The following is an 18490-nucleotide window of genomic DNA, read 5'->3' as shown; positions in this document are numbered from 1 at the left end:
AGGAAACAGGGTGTCGGCCATTCTCTGTGTCCAGACCCCTGCACACACCTGCCCTCTAGGGCTCTGCAATGATCATACACCCTTACCCCACCCCCTGGAGACTTAGGAACTGCCTAGGGGAAACTGAGGCACCCCCACACTATTCAGAGGAACCATTAAGAACAGTCCTACTTCGTCACATCTCTCCCTCCTTCGAGATCGAACTGAGCAGGGTCACTTTAGCCGGTGACCTGGGGAAGTTCGAAGCCACCAGCGTTCCCATGGATGCCCCAGCATCTCTCCCCTTCCTTGGTAGGAGTTACACCAGGTCCTTCCAGTTTCACGCCCTCCCTTAGGTCGGGGGTGGTCGATAGCACTCGCAGGCCGCATGTGGGAAGGTTTATGCGGCCCATGCCCTTTGGCCACCCCAAAACCCCAGGGGGTCAAACTGGGATTGGGTTTTCTCCCCAACAAGCTGGCCAAACACAGCCACCTGGTTATAGGACTGTTTAACTTTCTTAACTGCTTTCACTCCATCTGAGACCTTCTCAAAGCTCTCCACACTGGATCTTTCAACAGGAAAGTCAGTGGATCCATTCACAGCAGAAAATTTCTGGCTGCTAGGAACTGAAACTTTCTTGATTAAATCACTTTCACACCCTTCAGTTGCAATAAACTGCTTGCAAAGACTCCCTGAGGATTCCTTTCCCTAGGGGCTTTTCTATGCAACAATTCACCCCTCCCAGAAATTCTGCTCTTACCCTCTTTACCTAGGGCTTGTTCTAGAGGGACACTTTCCTGAGCAACAACAGACTCTTTCTGGGTCTCCCTTACATCCAGAATTACCTCTGGCCCATCCGGCGGATTCCTACACAATCCCCTTTCAGGCAAACTGACAGACTTCCTAGATAAAAGGTCAGAAGCCTTCTCCTTCCCTTTGCCACACACAAGTTCAGGAATCTTTTCCTTCTTGCTACAGGTTTCCACACCCTCAGTAGGTAACACAATCACATCACCTTCATGCTCTTCTTGTGCCCTGGCTAGGATCTCACCCTGATTAGACAGAGTTGCTCCACCCTTTCGCAGCCACACACTAGCAACAGGCAAAATACAAGCACCAGAATTGTCCGGTCTCTGGGATTTTACATAGACCCTAACTGGATGCGACCTAGTTACAGGGCCATTCTCCCGAGCAGACACAAACTTAGGGCCCTTCCCTTCCTGGGCTTTAGCTGAATCCAGAACCAGCTCTGAGACAACTGCACGACCCTCAACCATCACAGGCTGAAAGGCCCCTTCTGTCTGCTCCACAGACAAAGAAGAGCCGGACACACTTTCTCCTTTCCCAGACACCCAGCTTGGGATCTCTCTCCCCTTGTCCCAGCACACAGGGCTGGTCACAGTCAACTGCTTGGAGATCAGGGTAGCTCCCTCCATAGGCAAGTCAATACCCCTGACAGACACAGGCATGTTTCCTTCACTGTCCCAATTCTCCACCCAGCTAACAGGTACGGTCCAGGGACACTCATCTTCCACTCTCCTCGCCTTCCCACCCTGCTGACTGGACAAAGCCATCAGCTCACAAGGCTGCCTAGGCTCATGCAGACTTTCCTTACCGAGCACCTTGCCACTCCCCACAGATCCCCTGCCCTGCCTGTGTCTCCCCCCACTCAGCTGGGGTCTCAGCTCCCTCTGTGCTCAGCGCTGCCCTTGCTGTCCCAGTGGGGGTAGGCAGCGAGCTCGCTGCTTTCCTCACTGCATCAGAGCCAGCGTGAGCCCCCTCTCTGGTGTACAAGGGGGGCGGGGAGCCCCAGGGGGCTGGTTACAGGCAGGCAGGTAGCCTGAGCCTAGCCGCTCCTCCCAGCTGCCAGCCAGGTCATCTGCATTTTCACTGACCATTTCTCTCTCCGCTGATTGGTTCCCTGGATTCAAATTCAAACCCTTGGCAGTTACCGGAGCAGGGCCTGGATCCTGTCCCAAAGAGACACAGTCACCCCACAACAGGGTCTCACAGCTGGTATCCTGGAGCACCCCAACAACCAGCCAGCCCCACCCCTCCTGGGTCTGCACAGGGATCTGGGCCATACGCAGGGCGAGGGGCTTCATCCCTGGGACCCTCACCCAGCTCACCCAGCCCCTCAGCCTCTGAGGCTGCACCACCCAGGGCCTGACAACAGTTCTCTCTGTCCCCAGATCTCGCCACCCCAGGAATGTCTCCCCATTGACCATCACCTTCTGCTCCCACTGGGGGTCCAAGGGGCCTGACCCCAGGAAACTCCACACAGACATATAGGTTGGGGTCAGGAGTGGGAGCCTGTCCACCTCCCCACCCATCTGGCTGACGGAGTCTGTGGCCTTGGGACCCAGCAAGGGAGCTAGACACCGGGGCTTTTCCGCAGGGTCCCCCTGGTTCAAATCTCCAGCCTGCTCAAAGGCAGTGAGGTGGCATCCACATCCCCCGCCTCCTTAACCAGGGGCAGCAATTTCATCTCGAGGTTCCCTGCGGAACTGGCCCCCCGGGGTCTATCCCCACTCACCCCTGGGAGGTCCCCTAGGCCTCTCCGCTCCCCCACCACCAGTTTATGCTGCTGCTGCTTCTGCAGCTCTTTCTCGGGCTCTCGCTGTCTCTCACAGTCCTCTGGCTCTCTCGGACTCAGCTCCAATCCCGTCCGTCTCCGATCCCCCGATGGGGAACCCGATCGTGAAGACCCTTGTCTGGTCAGGGACAGGAGTCTTGGGGATGCCTGGCTCCCACTCCAGCTGCTCCCAGATCCTGCTATCGCCCCATTTGGGGTCAGGAATCTGTCCCTGAGAGCGGTCATCCTCCTCCAGCTGCAGGATGAACTGCGCCTTGGTGAACTTTCCAACGCTCAACCCTCTCTTTCTGCACAGGGTTACAATGTCCTTCTTAAGGAGACGGTGACAGGCCGTCACTCCGCTCTTCCCAAGCTGTTGTGGACTCACAGGCCCGGGTGCTCTCAGCTCCCCACGGTTTCCAGGGAGAACCCCTAGTGTGCCAGCCCTTCTTGAGGTCACCACCTCTCTCCCAGGGTCGAGCTGCAGACTCCTCCGCCCCTGGGACCAATTCCTGCAATCCCCCGGGGGACCCTGTTACTGCAAAAGTCCTTCTCTCTGGTCACACACTCCCAGGGGTTAACCGCCCCCTGAAACCGTCTCTCTCTGAATCTTCAGCACGCCTGGTCCCCGTCAATCCCCCTTTGTTTTACTGCTCCCCAGTCACTTACTGCAGGAAGTGCCATCCGTGGGGTGCAGTACATCCCACCGCTGCCACCAGTTGTCACGCAGTCCCTGGGCGATGCTCTGGAACTGCTCCCCACGCAGCCAGGCAGGACTCTGGGGAAGTCTCCTCTCTGGGAGCAGCCTGTCTGCAGGGCACACAGCTCCCCCGGCTCCACCTTCCTGGGTCTGACCTCGGAGCATTCAGCCTCCTCTGCCCCTCCGTGCGCTTCCCACAGCGAGTCCGCTCAGGCAGGGTCCTGGGCGGGCCAGAGGGTCCTGCCCCGCAACTCTACAGTCAGACGGGACTCTCAGCCAGCCAGTAACACAGAAGGTTTATTAGACGACAGGAACATGGTCTAACACAGAGCTTGTAGGTGCAGAGAACAGGACCCCTCAGCTGGGTCCATTTTGGGGGGCAGGGAGCCAGACAACCACGTCTGCCCTTCACTCCATGTCTCCAGCTAGCCCCCAAACTGCCTCCCCCTCCAGCCCCTCCTCCTCTGGGCTTTGTCCCTTTCCCCGGGCCAGGAGCTCACCTGAGTCCTTTGTTCTCCAACCCTTTAGCTCTCACCTTGCAGGGGGGAAGGGCCCAGGCCATCAGGTGCCAGGAAACAGGGTGTCGGCCATTCTCTGTGTCCAGACCCCTGCACACACCTGCCCTCTAGGGCTCTGCAATGATCATACACCCTTACCCCACCCCCTAGAGACTTAAGAACTGCCTAGGGGAAACTGAGGCACCCCCACACTATTCAGAGGAAACATTAAGGACAGTCCCACTTCCTCACACCCCTGTCGCCCGCCAGCCACTAGGGGGCACTGCCCCCTGCCCCCAGCTGTGTCCCCCCTCCCCCCCCACCAGCCACTAGGGGGCACTGCCCTCCCCTCCCCCGCCGTGCCCCACTCTCTGAGGGTGCTGCCCCCTGCGTCCGCAGGAACTACGCCCCCACCATCCTGGTGCAGGACGAGGCGGTGCGGGCCGGGTGCCAACAGGCCCTGTGGCTCTATGGGGACGATCACCAGATCACCGAGGTCGGCACCATGAACATCTTCCTCTTCTGGACAGACCCACAGGGCGGTGAGAGCCGGAGCCTCCTGCCACAGGCGAGGGGGGTCCCCCTGTACCCCTCCCCCATCCCAGGGGGGTCCCCCATCCCCAACTCCTGTGCCTCGTCCCGGGGGGTCCCCCTATACCCATCCCCTGCATCCTGCCCCTCCCATGTCCCCTCCCAGGGGTGTCCCCATATACCCATGCCCTGCCCTACAGGGATCCTTGAGTGCCCCCCTCCCCACCCTGTGCCAGGGCGGTTCCCCCTATACCCTTTCCCTGCCCCCCCATCCCAGGGGGATCCCCAAGTGCCCCGCCCCTGCGCCCTGTCTCGGAGGGGCTGTCTCTCGGTGGTGCCCCAGGAGGGTTCCCAAGATCCCTGCCCCATCCCAGGAGGATCCCCCTATACCCATCCCCTGCCCCACAGGGGTCCCTGAGTGCTCAGAGGGGCCGCATCCCAGCACCGGGCTGGGAGGTCCCTGTATACCCAGCCCCCGCCCCACCCCAGGGCCAGGCTGAGAGGGCGGGGGGTGGGGGGGTGTGTGTGACGGGATTTTTCTTTTCCAGACCTGGAGCTGGTGACCCCCCCGTTGAACGGCATCATTCTGCCTGGGGTGACCCGGCAGAGCCTGCTGGACTTAGGGCGCAAGTGGGTGAGTGGAGGGGGCGGATCCGGGCTGGGGGGGAGCCTCTCTTTTCTCCCCCCCCCTCTCGCTCCCAGACTGGCGACGGGGCCTGGGAGGCGATCGAAGGGGGGCCCGCGTGAGCTCTGCCCCAGCGATTCCCCGGGGGGGGCCGGTCTCTAGCCACTGGGTTGGGTTGGGGGGGGCGCAGCGGTAGAGGAGGTGGAAGCTGGGAAGCTCTGAGGGGCTGGTTTGCGGCCAAGGTGGGCCTGGGAGGGGCTCAGTGGCCCCTAAAGGGGAGTCGCCAGCTCAGGGGCTGGAGCAGAGTAGGGGGGGCGGCTGGGGAACCCTCACTTGGGCAAACCCCTGCCAGGGCTGGGGTAGGGGTTGGGGGCCCCAGCTGACCTCTCAGGCGCCTTCAGCTTGGGTGGGGTTTAATTCTGCCCCCTGCCCCCCTGGGGTGAGCTGGTCAGTTTGCTCCTTGGGGTGACCCCCCCCAGCACAGGACCCCAGCTCCCCAGGCTGGGGGGAGCCCCACGTCCTGGGGTCCCCGGGTGATGCTCTGGATCTGCTCCCCATGAAGCCAGGCAGGACTCTGGGGAGTCTCCTCTCTGGGAGCAGATTGGCTGCGGGGCAAACAGCTCCCCCGGCTCCACCTTCCTGGGGTGACCCCGGAGCATTCAGCCTCCTCTGCCCCTTCGGGAGCTTCCCACAGCGAGTCCACCCAGGCGGGGCTCCTGGGGGGGCCAGAGGGTCCTGCCCCCCAACTCCGCAGTCAGACGTGACTCTCAGCCAGCCAGTAACACAGAAGGTTTATTAGATGACAGGGACATGGTCTAACACAGAGCTTGTAGGTACAGAGAATTGGACCCCTCAGCTGGGTCAGTTTTGGGGGGCCGTGAGCCAGACAACCCCGTCTGCCCTTCACTCCATGTCTCCAGCCAGCCCCAAATTAAAACTCCCTCCGGCCCCCTTCCCTCCTCTGGGCTTTGTCCCTTTCCCGGGCCAGGAGGGCACCTGATTCCTTTGTTCTCCAACCCTTTAGCTCTCACCTTGCAGGGGGGAAGGGCCAGGCCATCAGTGGCCAGGAAACAGGGTGTCGGCCATTCTCTGTGTCCAGCCCCCTGCACACACCTGCCCTCTAGGGCTCTGCAAGGATCATACACCCTTACCCCACCCCCTAGAGACTTAAGAACTGCCTAGGGGAAACTGAGGCACCCCCACACTATTCAGAAAAAACATTAAGAACAGTCGCACTTTGTCACAGCCCCATCTCCCCAGCCTGGCACCAGGGGGCGCTGCCTCCATCCCCCTGACTCTCCCCTCCTGCACAGGGTGAGTTCAAGGTGTCGGAGCGCAGCATCACCATGGCCGACCTCATCCGGGGGCTGCAGGAGAAGCGGGTCCGGGAGGTGTTCGGCTCGGGCACAGCCTGCGTCGTCTCGCCCGTGAGCCACATCCTGTACCAGGGCAAGGTGAGATGCCGGGGTGATGGGCCCGCCGGCCGAGCTGGGTGTGTCGGGGGCAGAGGGCAGGGGGAACCGGGCTTGATGGGGGGAGCTGGATCCGATGGGGGCTGGAGGGGGGGACCGGGCTTGATGGGGGGAGCCGGATCCGATGGGGGCTGGAGGGGGGGACCGGGCTTGATGGGGGGAGCTGGATCCGATGGGGGCTGGAGGGGGGGACCGGGCTTGATGGGGGGAGCCGGATCCGATGGGGGCTGGAGGGGGGGACCGGGCTTGATGGGGGGGAGCCGGATCCGATCGGGTCTCGTCTCCTTCCAGACCTATCCCATCCCCACCATGGCAAACGGCCCCGAGCTGGCCAAGCGGTTCTGGAAGGAGCTGACGGACATCCAGGTACTGGCCCGCTGGGGGGCTGGGGTTAGTGCAGGGCGGTGGGGGCCGGTGGGGAGGGGGTCAGAGCCCCAGGGATGGCGTTTCAGGTGTATGGAAAAGATCTGGCCCCAGGACAGGGACTGGCTGGTGGGGTGGGGAATGGGGCGCGGGCCTGTCCCCCCTGGGGGGCGCCGGCTCCCACCCGGCCCAGGGCAGGGACTGGCTGGCTCAGCCCGGTTCCAAGGGGCCGGTTCCCACCCCCACCCCACGCGGGCTGTGGAAGGGGTGTCTGGGCCGAGCTCCCACCCATTCTGACCCCCCCCCCCCCCGTCTCTGTCTGTCTCCTTGCAGTACGGCCGTGTGCCCAGCGACTGGGTGCTGCCCGTCTGAGCCGGACCGGACCTCGCCCCCCTATTGATAACGGGGGGGGGGCTTTGGTTTTTAACACTCCCCCAGAGCGACCCCCCCAGCTGCCCCCCGTGCTCCCCCCCCCATGACTGAGACAGATCCCTGGAGCAGAACCAAACTTGCCCCACCCGCGGGATCCCCCCCTGCCCAGTGCCCCTGTCCCCTCCCCCCCTGGGGCCGGTCAGATCGGGACTGGGCCAACCCCCCCCCCCCGCACCAGCATAGCTGGGCCAGTGCAAGGCCTGCTGGGTAATCCCGGGAGCAGTGCATTGTGGGAGACCGGATCGACCAGTTGAAATGCCTTCTGGGTAAACTATCCTGTTCTGCAATTTCTACCCCCCCCCCCCCCCCCAGCTGGCCATGCACTGAGACCCGCCGAGGTAGCCCGCCTCCGCTGGGCCTGTTCTGGGCTCCCCCAGGCTCTCAGGCCAGTCTGTGTCCCCGGGGCCAGGCCCACGGGCCCCCCCTTGCTGCCTGCAGGGGGTCGAAATGCCCGGCGCTGACCCGAAAAGCTTTTCTATTAAACTAAATGAAACCAACCCACTGGGTCCAGAGTCTGTGTCGGGGGATGGGGGACAGCGGGTGCTACAGGATCCCTCCCCCCGACCGAGATCAGGGCCCCCTGGCCCCGAGCGCTGCACAGATCCCCCCCGCCCCCCGACCGAGATCAGGGCCCCCTGGCCCCGGGCGCTGCACAGATCCCCCCCCGCCCCCGACCGAGATCAGGGCCCCCTGGCCCCGGGCGCTGCACAGATCCCCCCTGGCCCCGGGCGCTGCACAGATCCCCCCCGCCCCCGACCGAGATCAGGGCCCCCTGGCCCCGGGCGCTGCACAGATCCCCCCCGCCCCCGACCGAGATCAGGGCCCCCTGGCCCCGGGCGCTGCACAGATCCCCCCCGCCCCCGACCGAGATCAGGGCCCCCTGGCGCCGGGCGCTGCACAGATCCCCCCCGCCCCCGACCGAGATCAGGGCCCCCTGGCCCCGGGCGCTGCACAGATCCCCCCCTCCCGACCGAGATCAGGGCCCCCTGGCCCCGGGCGCTGCACAGATCCCCCCCGCCCCCGACCGAGATCAGGGCCCCCTGGCCCCGGGCGCTGCACAGATCCCCCCCGCCCCCGACCGAGATCAGGGCCCCCTGGCGCCGGGCGCTGCACAGATCCCCCCCGCCCCCGACCGAGATCAGGGCCCCCTGGCCCCGGGCGCTGCACAGATCCCCCCTCCCGACCGAGATCAGGGCCCCCTGGCGCCGGGCGCTGCACAGATCCCCCCCGCCCCCGACCGAGATCAGGGCCCCCTGGCCCCGGGCGCTGCACAGATCCCACCCCCCCCCCCGACCGAGATCAGGGCCCCCTGGCCCCGGGCGCAGCACAGATCCCCCCCGCCCCCGACTGAGATCAGGGCCCCCTGGCGCCGGGCGCTGCACAGATCCCCCCCCCGACTGAGATCAGGGCCCCCTGGCGCCGGGCGCTGCACAGATCCCCCCCCCGACTGAGATCAGGGCCCCCTGGCGCCGGGCGCAGCACAGATCCCCCCCCCCCCCCGACTGAGATCAGGGCCCCCTGGCGCCGGGCGCTGCACAGATCCCCCGCTCCCCCCCCCCGACTGAGATCAGGGCCCCCTGGCGCCGGGCGCTGCACAGATCCCCTCCCCCCCGACCGAGATCAGGGCCCCCTGGTGCCGGGCGCTGCACAGATCCCCCCCCCCCGACTGAGATCAGGGCCCCCTGGCCCCGGGCGCTGCACAGATCCCCCCCCCCGACCGAGATCAGGGCCCCCTGGCCCCGGGCGCTGCACAGATCCCCCCCGCCCCCGACCGAGATCAGGGCCCCCTGGCCCCGGGCGCTGCACAGATCCCCCCCCGCCCCCGACCGAGATCAGGGCCCCCTGGCCCCGGGCGCTGCACAGATCCCCCCCGCCCCCGACCGAGATCAGGGCCCCCTGGCCCCGGGCGCTGCACAGATCCCCCCCCGCCCCCGACCGAGATCAGGGCCCCCTGGCCCCGGGCGCTGCACAGATCCCCCCCGCCCCCGACCGAGATCAGGGCCCCCTGGCCCCGGGCGCTGCACAGATCCCCCCCGCCCCCGACCGAGATCAGGGCCCCCTGGCCCCGGGCGCTGCACAGATCCCCCCCGCCCCCGACCGAGATCAGGGCCCCCTGGCGCCGGGCGCTGCACAGATCCCCCCCGCCCCCGACCGAGATCAGGGCCCCCTGGCCCCGGGCGCTGCACAGATCCCCCCCTCCCGACCGAGATCAGGGCCCCCTGGCCCCGGGCGCTGCACAGATCCCCCCCGCCCCCGACCGAGATCAGGGCCCCCTGGCGCCGGGCGCTGCACAGATCCCCCCCGCCCCCGACCGAGATCAGGGCCCCCTGGCCCCGGGCGCTGCACAGATCCCCCCTCCCGACCGAGATCAGGGCCCCCTGGCGCCGGGCGCTGCACAGATCCCCCCCGCCCCCGACCGAGATCAGGGCCCCCTGGCGCCGGGCGCTGCACAGATCCCCCCCGCCCCCGACCGAGATCAGGGCCCCCTGGCCCCGGGCGCTGCACAGATCCCACACCCCCCCCCCGACCGAGATCAGGGCCCCCTGGCCCCGGGCGCAGCACAGATCCCCCCCGCCCCCGACTGAGATCAGGGCCCCCGGCGCTGCACAGATCCCACCCCCCCCCCCGACTGAGATCAGGGCCCCCTGGCGCCGGGCGCTGCACAGATCCCCCCCCCCGACTGAGATCAGGGCCCCCTGGCGCCGGGCGCAGCACAGATCCCCCCCCCCCGACTGAGATCAGGGCCCCCTGGCGCCGGGCGCTGCACAGATCCCCCGCTCCCCCCCCCCGACTGAGATCAGGGCCCCCTGGCGCCGGGCGCTGCACAGATCCCCTCCCCCCCGACCGAGATCAGGGCCCCCTGGTGCCGGGCGCTGCACAGATCCCCCCCCCCCGACTGAGATCAGGGCCCCCTGGCCCCGGGCGCTGCACAGATCCCCCCTCCCGACCGAGATCAGGGCCCCCTGGCGCCGGGCGCTGCACAGATCCTCCCCCCCACCCCCCGACCGAGATCAGGGCCCCCTGGCGCCGGGCGCTGCACAGATCCCCCCCCCCGACCGAGATCAGGGCCCCCTGGCGCCGGGCGCTGCACAGATCCCCACCCCCCCCCCCGACCGAGATCAGGGCCCCCTGGTGGCGGGCGCTGCACAGATCCCACCCCCCCGCCCCGACTGAGATCAGGGCCCCCTGGCGCTGGGCGCTGCATGGGAACCGTGATCATAGGGCAGGAGGGGTGAGAGAGGAACTGGGCTGAAGGAAGGGATTGAGGGGGGAGTTGGGGGTTGGAGGGGGAGAGGAGCTGGACTATAGCTCAGTGGGGGGGCGGGCATTGCCCCATTCCCCTCCTCCCCCAGCATTGCTCAGCCCCTGTGGCCCAGGGCCCAGCTCTGCTGTGGGGCCCGGGGGTCTGGCTGATGCCCCATGAGCTGAGCGGTGCTGGCCCAGCTGATCTCACTCCTGCGACATCTGGGCTACGTCAGGGCCGGGCTGGGCCGAGCCGAGCCGAGCTGGGAGGTCTTATAGCCGCAGGCTAGGGGGAGCCGTGTAAACACCGAGCCAGAAGAAAAGGGACTGGCCCAGCCAGAGCCCCAGGACCCCAAACAGCCCCCGGCGGGGAGGGGGGGAGGGATGGACACAGAGCCTTTCCCCTCTAGGGGGGTCCCACCCACCCCCAGGGCAGGGACTGGCTGGCTCAGGGGGGCTGGGAATGGGGCCCGGGGCCTTTCCCCTCTAGGGGGGTCCCATCCGGCCCAAGGGCAGGGACTGGCTGGCTCAGGGGGGTGGGGAATGGGGCCTTTCCTCTCTCCCCATGGTGGCTGAGCTGGTGGGGTCCTCTCTTCTGATGGAGCCCCCTACTTCCCGATCTGCCACCGCCCCCCTCACTGGGGCCGCCTTCCCTTCACCGCTCCTGGCCTCCCTCCTCCAGCTTTTCTTTTGTCTTGTCCTTTTCTTTGGTTTCTTGGGGCCGGGATCCTCCCCTGCCCCTCGCTTTTGCTCATTCAGCTTTCAAGTGCCGTTTTCTTTCGTGGTTTTCTCTTTCTGTCTTTCTGTGTCTCTCTCACGGAGTCCCTGGGCCATGCTCTGGATCTGCTCCCCATGAAGCCAGGCAGGACTCTGGGGGAATCTCCGCTCTGGGAGCAGCCTGTCTGCAGGACACACAGCTCCCCTGGCTCCACCTTCCTGGGGCTGACCCCCGAGCCTCCAGCCTCCCCTGCCCCTCCGGGCGCGTCCCCCAGCGAGTCCACTCAGGCGGGGTCCTGGGGAAGCCAGAGGGTCCTGCCCCCCAACTCCGCAGTCAGACGGGACTCTCAGCCAGCCAGTAAAACAGAAGGTTTATTAGACGACAGGAACATGGTCTAACACAGAGCTTGTGGGTGCAGAGAACAGGACCCCTCAGCCGGGTCCATTTCGGGGGGCAGGGAGCCAGACAACCCCGTCTGCCCTTCACTCCATGTCTCCAGCCAGCCCCAAACTGACTCTCTCCAGGCCCCCCAGCCGTTCCTCTGGGCTTTGTCCCTTTCCCTGGGCCAGGAGGGCACCTGATCCCTTTGTTCTCCAACCCTTTAGCTCTCACCTTGCAGGGGGGAAGGGCCCAGGCCATCAGTGGCCAGGAAACAGGGTGTCGGCCATTCTCTGTGTCCAGACCCCTGCACACACCTGCCCTCTAGGGCTCTGCAAGGATCATACACCCTTACCCCACCCCCTAGAGACTTAAGAACTGCCTAGGGGAAACTGAGGCACCCCCACACTATTCAGAGGAACCATTAAGAACAGTCCCGCTTCGTCACAGTCTCCATTCATTCTTCCTAGTTTTCATTTTTCCAAGTTTTTCGTTTGTTCTCGGGTTTGTTCTAGGTTTTCATTCCGTCTCTGGTTCTTTCTCGTGTTCCACAAATTCTTCTTAGCTTTTCATTTGTTCGTTCCAGTTTTTCATTCATTTTTTCCTGGTTTTTCATTCGTTTTTCCTCATTTTCTATTTGTTCTCTGGTTCTTTCTAGCTTTTCGTTCATTCGTTCCAGTTTTTTCATTCATTCTTCCCAGTGTTCATTCATTTTTCCTTGTTTTTTATTCATTCTCCGGTGCTTTCTAGTGTTTCACAAATTCTTTCTAGCTTTTCATTTGTTCCATCCAGTTTTTCATTTATTCTTCCTGGCTTTTCATTCGTTTTTCCTCATTTTTTATTCGGTCTCTGGTTCTTTCTAGTGTTTCACAAATTCTTCTTAGCTTTTCATTCGTTCTTTCCAGTTTTTCATTCATTCTTCTCCCCTTTTCATTTGTTCTTTCGTTCTTTCGAGTTTTTCACTTTTCCCTTCTCACTTTTTACTGATGGGTACTTTCCATTTCTTCCTTTGTTCCCTCTGTGCCCCCAGCCCCTTTTACATCACCCCCTCTGCCGGTCTGTGGCCAGGGTCAGCTGCCTGCCCCTCCACCCTTCCCGCCCACCCACCCCCCCCGCATCAGCCCCATCAGGGGCAGGAATGGTGTAAATATTTAGATTGGAGCCACCTGCAGGCCGGGCTGAGCCATCCATCACCCCCTCGCCCCCGCCAGCTGTACCCAGCCCTGGCCTGACGCAGGCTCGGATGCGGGGGATCGGAAGTGCATCCTGGAACGTGCTTTGTATAGGGTGAGGGGGTGGATATTTGGGATGGATAGAGGGTGTCGTCATGGGGGGTGACCGGTTTCCGCATGAGCTGGGCCCGGCAGCAGCCGGCAGACAACACAGGAGTCCTGGCTCCCAGCCCCCTTCTCTACCCACTAGACCCCACTCCCTTCCACTCCCCAAGCCAGGAGACAACCCAGGTGTCCTTGCTCCTGGCCCTTGTTTCTTGGGCCGGGTGAAGGGGTCCCCCTATAAAGAGCCCCTGCCCGCAGCTGCAGGGCACATGACAGCACATTCCTTTCGGATGAGATCGAAATTGCAAGTCATCAAAGCTGGGGGGAGGGAGGCTGGGGACATGGGCTGGGGAGCCCGGGGGGCCCTTGGGATGCGGGCTGGGGTGGGCCTAGCTTGGGGGTCCCCTGGGGATGTGGGTTGGGGGGGCCCTGGCTTGGGGGGCCCTGGGGATACTGGCTGGGGGGGGTCTCTTGGGACAAGCTGGGGGGAGGGGCTGGATGCTCAGCCGCAGGCTAGTGCGAAGTTGCATCAGGGGCCAGCTTGGCTCAGGCAGCGGGGGGCAGCTGGGGTCATGTTTTCCCTGGCACCGCGCCCATGTGTATCAGGCAAAGTCCCAGCGAAGCTGAACCCCCCCCCCCCGCTCGGTCCCCCCGATGACACACAAATACCAACCTGGTCTGGGTGAGCCACGGCCCGGCCTGAGTGCTGAGCCCGTGGGTACAGATGAGTCTGCAGGAAACGGTGCGGGCACCGCCTGTCTTCAGGCCCCAGCCTGGGCCTGTAGTGCCAGGGGTGGGCACGGCTGGGGCGTCGGGACCCGGTGTGGGGCCCATAATGCCAGGGGTGGGCATGGCAGGGCTGGGGCGTCAGGACCCGCTGTGGGGGCCGTAGTGCTGGACATGGGCATGGCATGGCTGGGGCACCGGGACCCAGCGTAAGGCCCACAGTGCCAGGGATGGGCATGGCAGGGCTGGGGCGTCGGGACCCGGCGTGGGGCCATTAGTGCCAGGGGTGGGCCCTTGGCACAGTGTCCAAAGGGGAAGGTGGTGTGGGTCCATGGAGGCCAGGCCAGCTGCACGACTTGCACCAGGAAGGGATGGGAGCTGCCCATGCCAGACCTGGGAACTGGGCACAATTGGGCGCATCCCTGCAGCCCAGCCTTTGGCCTACTGGGCGCCGCCCTGCCTGGCCATGAAGCAAAGCCAAATATTTATATTTTCATCGGCTCTGTTTACTGTTTGAGAGCCAGGAGATGAACCTTCAGAGAACCCAGGAGTCCTGGCTCCCAGCCCCCCCAGCTCTAACCCACTAGAGCCCACTCCCCTCCCAGAGCCAGGGATAAGGACCCAGGAGTCCTGGCTCCCAGCCCCCCTACGCCCCCGCAACCACCAGACACCATGTTCCACAATAAACGAATCCTGTTAGCTGTATACACGCAACCGGATGTTGTGAGGTTTTGCAGATGTTCTGAGTAGCTGCTTCAACACGCACAGCGCAGGGCCCAGCCCCTCCAGCAGGGGGCTCCAGGGACACACACAGCGCAGGACCCAGCCCCTCCAGCAGGGGGCGCCAGGGACACACACACACAGCGCAGGACCCAGCCCCTCCAAAAGGGGGCACCAGGGACACACACACACTGCAGGGCCCATCCCCTCCTGCAGGGGGCGCCAGGGACACACACAGCGCAGGGCCCGGCCCCTCCAGCAGGGGGCACCAGGGAAACACACACAGCGCAGGACCCATCCCCTCCAGCAGGGGGCGCCAGGGACACACACAGCGCAGGACCCTGCCCCTCCAGCAGGGGGCGCCAGGGACACACACACAGCGCAGGACCGCGGCCCTCCAACAGGGGGCGCCAGGGAAACACACACAGCACAGGACCCTGCCCCTCCTGCAGGGGGCGCCAGGGAAACACACACAGCACAGGACCCATCCCCTCCAACAGGGGGCGCCAGGGACACACACAGAGCGCAGGGCCCGGTCCCTCCAGCAGGGGGCGCCAGGGACACACACACAGCGCAGGACCACGGCCCTCCAACAGGGGGCGCCAGGGAAACACACACAGCACAGGACCCTGCCCCTCCTGAAGGGGGCGCCAGGGACACACACACTGCAGGGCCCGGCCCCTCCAGCAGGGGGCGCCAGGGACACACACAGAGCGCAGGGCCCGGTCCCTCCAGCAGGGGGCTCCAGGGACACACACAGCGCAGGGCCCGGCCCCTCCAGCAGGGGGTGCCAGGGACACACACAGGCTGCTCTAGCCCAGCCTGTTCTGCATGAGCACTTTCGGGCCCAAAGTCCCAAGTCCCCGGGGATGAAATCATTGTGCCTACGTGCCCTGGTGGTGGGCATGGCCGCAGGCCTGAATGAGCGACTGGGGCAAAGGGGATGGTAGTGAGCAAACCCAGGAATCCTGACTCTCCCTTCCCCCCCACTCTAACCACTCGATCCCCCACCCCCTTCCCGAGCCAGGGAGAGAACCCAGGTGTCCTGGCTCCCCGACACACGCTCCCATTCTCTGAACACTGGACCGCCATGTTCCCCTTCCCTCAAAGAGCTCTGGTCCCACAGGGATGGGTGGTGGTGTGAACCCCAAAAAACAGTGGGGGGGCAGTGTGGATGGATAGCTGGCAGCAGGGGTGTCTGGAGCTAGGGGAGGAATGGTGGTAGATGGTATCTGGGTGTCGGGGGGCCCAGGAGGGATTGGGGGGCTTAGGGTGTTGGGGGACCCTGGAGGAAGGGAGGGAAGGGGGGAATGCAGACCCTGGAGAGATGGGGAGATGGGGACCCTTGGGGGGGGGTTGGGGGGATCCCAGAGGGATGGGGAGGCTGGTGACCGTGGGGGAGGGCAGAACAGGAGTGCAGGGGACCCTGAAGGGGGGATTGGGGGGATCCTGGAGGGATGTTGGGGATGGGAGGGTGGGGGGGCTGGAGACCCTGAAGGGAGGGCTGGGGACCCCGGAGGGATGGAGGCATGGGGACGTCTGGGGGAGGGAAGGACGGAATGGCTGGGGACCCTGGAGGGGGGATATTGGGGATTCCCCGGGCGGGCTAGGGACCTGGAGGGAAGGCAGAACGGGAGTGCAGGGGACCCTGAAGGCTTGGGGGGATCCTGGGGGGGGTGGGGAGCCCAGAGGGATGGGAACTGGAGACCCTGAAGGGAGAGCTGGGGGCATGGGGACCCCGGGGGGGCGGGAAGGACAGAGGGCTGGGGATCCTGGAGGGGGATGTTGAGGGATCCTGGTGGGGGCGGGGGGCCTGGGGACCCTGGAGGGATGGTAGTTGGGAGTGAGGGTGCCGGGGGACCCGGGGGCACTGGTGTCCCTGGGGGATGGGGACCCCGGATAGGAGGATGGGGGCCTGGGGAACCCAGGGGGATGGGGGATGGGGGACCCCGGCCGCTCCTCCCCCCCTTCCTTTCCCCGAGTTGCATCAGGTTCCTTTTATGTGGCCGCGGCTGGCCGGACGCTCCGCGAGTCAGTGACCAGAGCGGTCCCATGACTCAGGCCCGCGGGGCGGGGGGGACCCTGCCCGGGGGGATAAATAGGTGCCCAGGGGACCCGCCGGGCTCAGAAAAACAGGAGCAGCCAGAGACAGGACCCCCTCGCACGTCCCCCTCACTGACCTGCCAAGGAAACACAACTCACCCCCACTGGACTGCCTGCTGCGGCTTGGAGCATTGCTACTGTCGGACTCCTGGGTTCTCTCGCCGGCACTCGGAGAGGAGTGAGGTCTAGTGGTTAGAGCGGACAGGGGCGCCAGGACGCCTGGGTTCTCTCCCTGGTTTGGGCTCAGATCCGGCACTGCCTGTCAGCCCTCGGCATGTGGGGTAGCTCGACCCCCGTCCCAGCGGAGTCCTGGCTGCTGCTGGCTGCCCTGATGTGGGGGACCCGGCCCCCCGCTCCCTCCCAGGCCGCCCCCCTGCAGAACTCCAGCCCCCTGTACCAGTTCGACGGGCAGGTTCGGCTCCGACATCTGTACACAGCTAACACCCACACGCAGCTGTACCTGGAGATCACCCCGCAGGGCGAGGTGCGCGGGGCCCCCGACCAGACCCCCTACAGTGAGTACTGGTGGGTGATGGCGATGGGCGGGGGGAGGGCAGTTGCGAACCAGGACTCCTGGGTTCTCTCCCTGGCTCTGGGAAGGTCTAGTGGTTAGAACGGGGGAGGGCTGGGAGCCAGGACTCCTGGGTTCTGTCACAGGCTCTGGGAGGGGAGTGGGGTTGAGTGGTTAGAGTGTGGCGGGGGCTGGGAGCCAAGACTCCTGCCTGGCTCTGGGAGGGGAGTGGGGTCTAGTTGGTTAGAGCAGAGGAGCGGGGCTAGGAGCCCGGACGCCTGGGTTCCCTTGCTGACTTTGCTCTGCCTCGGGTGCTGCAGGTCTGATGGAGATTAAGGCGGTGAAGCCTGGTGTGATCCGGATGCAAGGGATGAAAACGCTCCTGTTTCTGTGCATGGATCCCAGCGGGCATCTGCATGGGGCGGTGAGTGGAGCCCCGGCAGCAGGGGGCAGGGATAGGGTCTGGGGGGGGTTAGCTAGATGGGAGAGGGGGACACACAGCCAACCAAAGGGCCCCTCCAGCCCTGCATCTCTCCCCCTCCCTGCCATCCTGCCTCTGCCAGGGGAGGGGGGGTCTAGTGGTTAGAGCAAGGGGGGCTGGGAGTCAGGACTCCTGGGTTCTCTCCCCAGCTCTTGGAGGGGAGTGGGGTCTAGTGGTTAGATCGGGGGGGCGGGCTGTGTCACGGCACAGGCTGGGAGCCAGGACACTTGGGTTCTCTCCCCGGCTCTGGGAGGGGAGTGAGGTCTAATGCTTAGAGCAGGGAGGGGCCTCAGACACAGCTGCTCACCTGCACCCCTATAATCTCCCTCCCCCGCAGAGCTCATACTCGGAGGCTTGTAATTTCCGGGAGAAGGTTCAGCGCGACGGGTACAACCTCTACTTCTCTGAGACCCGCAACATCCCTGTCAGCCTGAGGCCTGCGGAGGGGCCCCCTGGGGGCCGGGTGCCCCCGGCCCCCCGTCTCTTCCACTTCCTGCCCATGGTCAGCCGGGTGCCGGTGGAGCCCGTCCTGCTGGAATACGACTTCTACGGTGACCCGCCACTGGATGTGGAGTCCTCCGACCCCCTCAGCATGATGGGCCGCCTCTCCCGGGTCCTGAGCCCCAGCTACATCTTCTGAGAGCCGGGACTTCTGGGTCCCCTGCCCGGCTCAGGGAGGGGAGCGGGGTCTAGTGGTTAGAGCAGGGGGCGCTGGGAGCCAGGACTCCTGGGTTCTCTCCCTGGCTCCGGGACTGATTTCCCCTGGACTGGGACCTATGGACGCCAGCGCTGAGTAGACTGATGCAGACAGTGGTCCGTGAGACGCAGCGCCATCGGTCCTACGGGCCGATTCCCACCAGCCATATTTGGTTCCAATTTTTTTACGTATTTAATAACTTATTTATTAGCCAGAAGGGTTTATTTATTGAGCGGGTTCGTGGAATCCGTGGCTGGCTGGGGCGGGCGGGCAAGGGGATTCCTGCTATTTATTGGGGCATCGTTCCAAGACTGGCTATTTATTGTGGGGTCCGTGGCGGCTTCGTGGCCAATGGCTTGAGAATAAAGAACTGGTGTGAGCCAAACCCGCCCTGGGTGACCTGGTCTCTGTGGGGGGAGGGGTACGATTTCTGGGTTGATACAAAGTCCGGGGCTGGAAAA

General features: G+C 64.9%; 3 protein-coding genes across 3 annotated transcripts in view; all 3 read left to right on the top strand.

Moving 5' to 3' along the window:
- The window catches only part of LOC140902360 (uncharacterized), a 138915-nt gene that overhangs the window by 16035 nt on the left and 104390 nt on the right, over positions 1–18490 (top strand). The gene's annotated exons all lie outside the window — the stretch shown is intronic.
- LOC140901877 (branched-chain-amino-acid aminotransferase, mitochondrial-like) lies at positions 2666–7672 on the top strand. Its single transcript, XM_073321303.1, has 6 exons — positions 2666–2697; positions 4152–4294; positions 4832–4917; positions 6222–6362; positions 6672–6746; positions 7077–7672. Exons 1-6 carry the CDS (start codon positions 2666–2668, stop codon positions 7113–7115), a joined length of 516 nt encoding a protein of 171 aa, XP_073177404.1. The 3' UTR covers positions 7116–7672.
- Positions 16337–18414, top strand: FGF21 (fibroblast growth factor 21). Its single transcript, XM_073322177.1, has 3 exons — positions 16337–16855; positions 17172–17275; positions 17670–18414. Exons 1-3 carry the CDS (start codon positions 16615–16617, stop codon positions 17970–17972), a joined length of 648 nt encoding a protein of 215 aa, XP_073178278.1. The 5' UTR covers positions 16337–16614; the 3' UTR covers positions 17973–18414.

Source organism: Lepidochelys kempii, chromosome 23 (genome assembly GCF_965140265.1).
Source record: "Lepidochelys kempii isolate rLepKem1 chromosome 23, rLepKem1.hap2, whole genome shotgun sequence".
NCBI lineage: Eukaryota > Metazoa > Chordata > Testudines > Cheloniidae > Lepidochelys > Lepidochelys kempii.
Note: the sequence above shows the minus strand (reverse complement) of the source record. Positions and strands in the feature narration are given on the sequence as shown.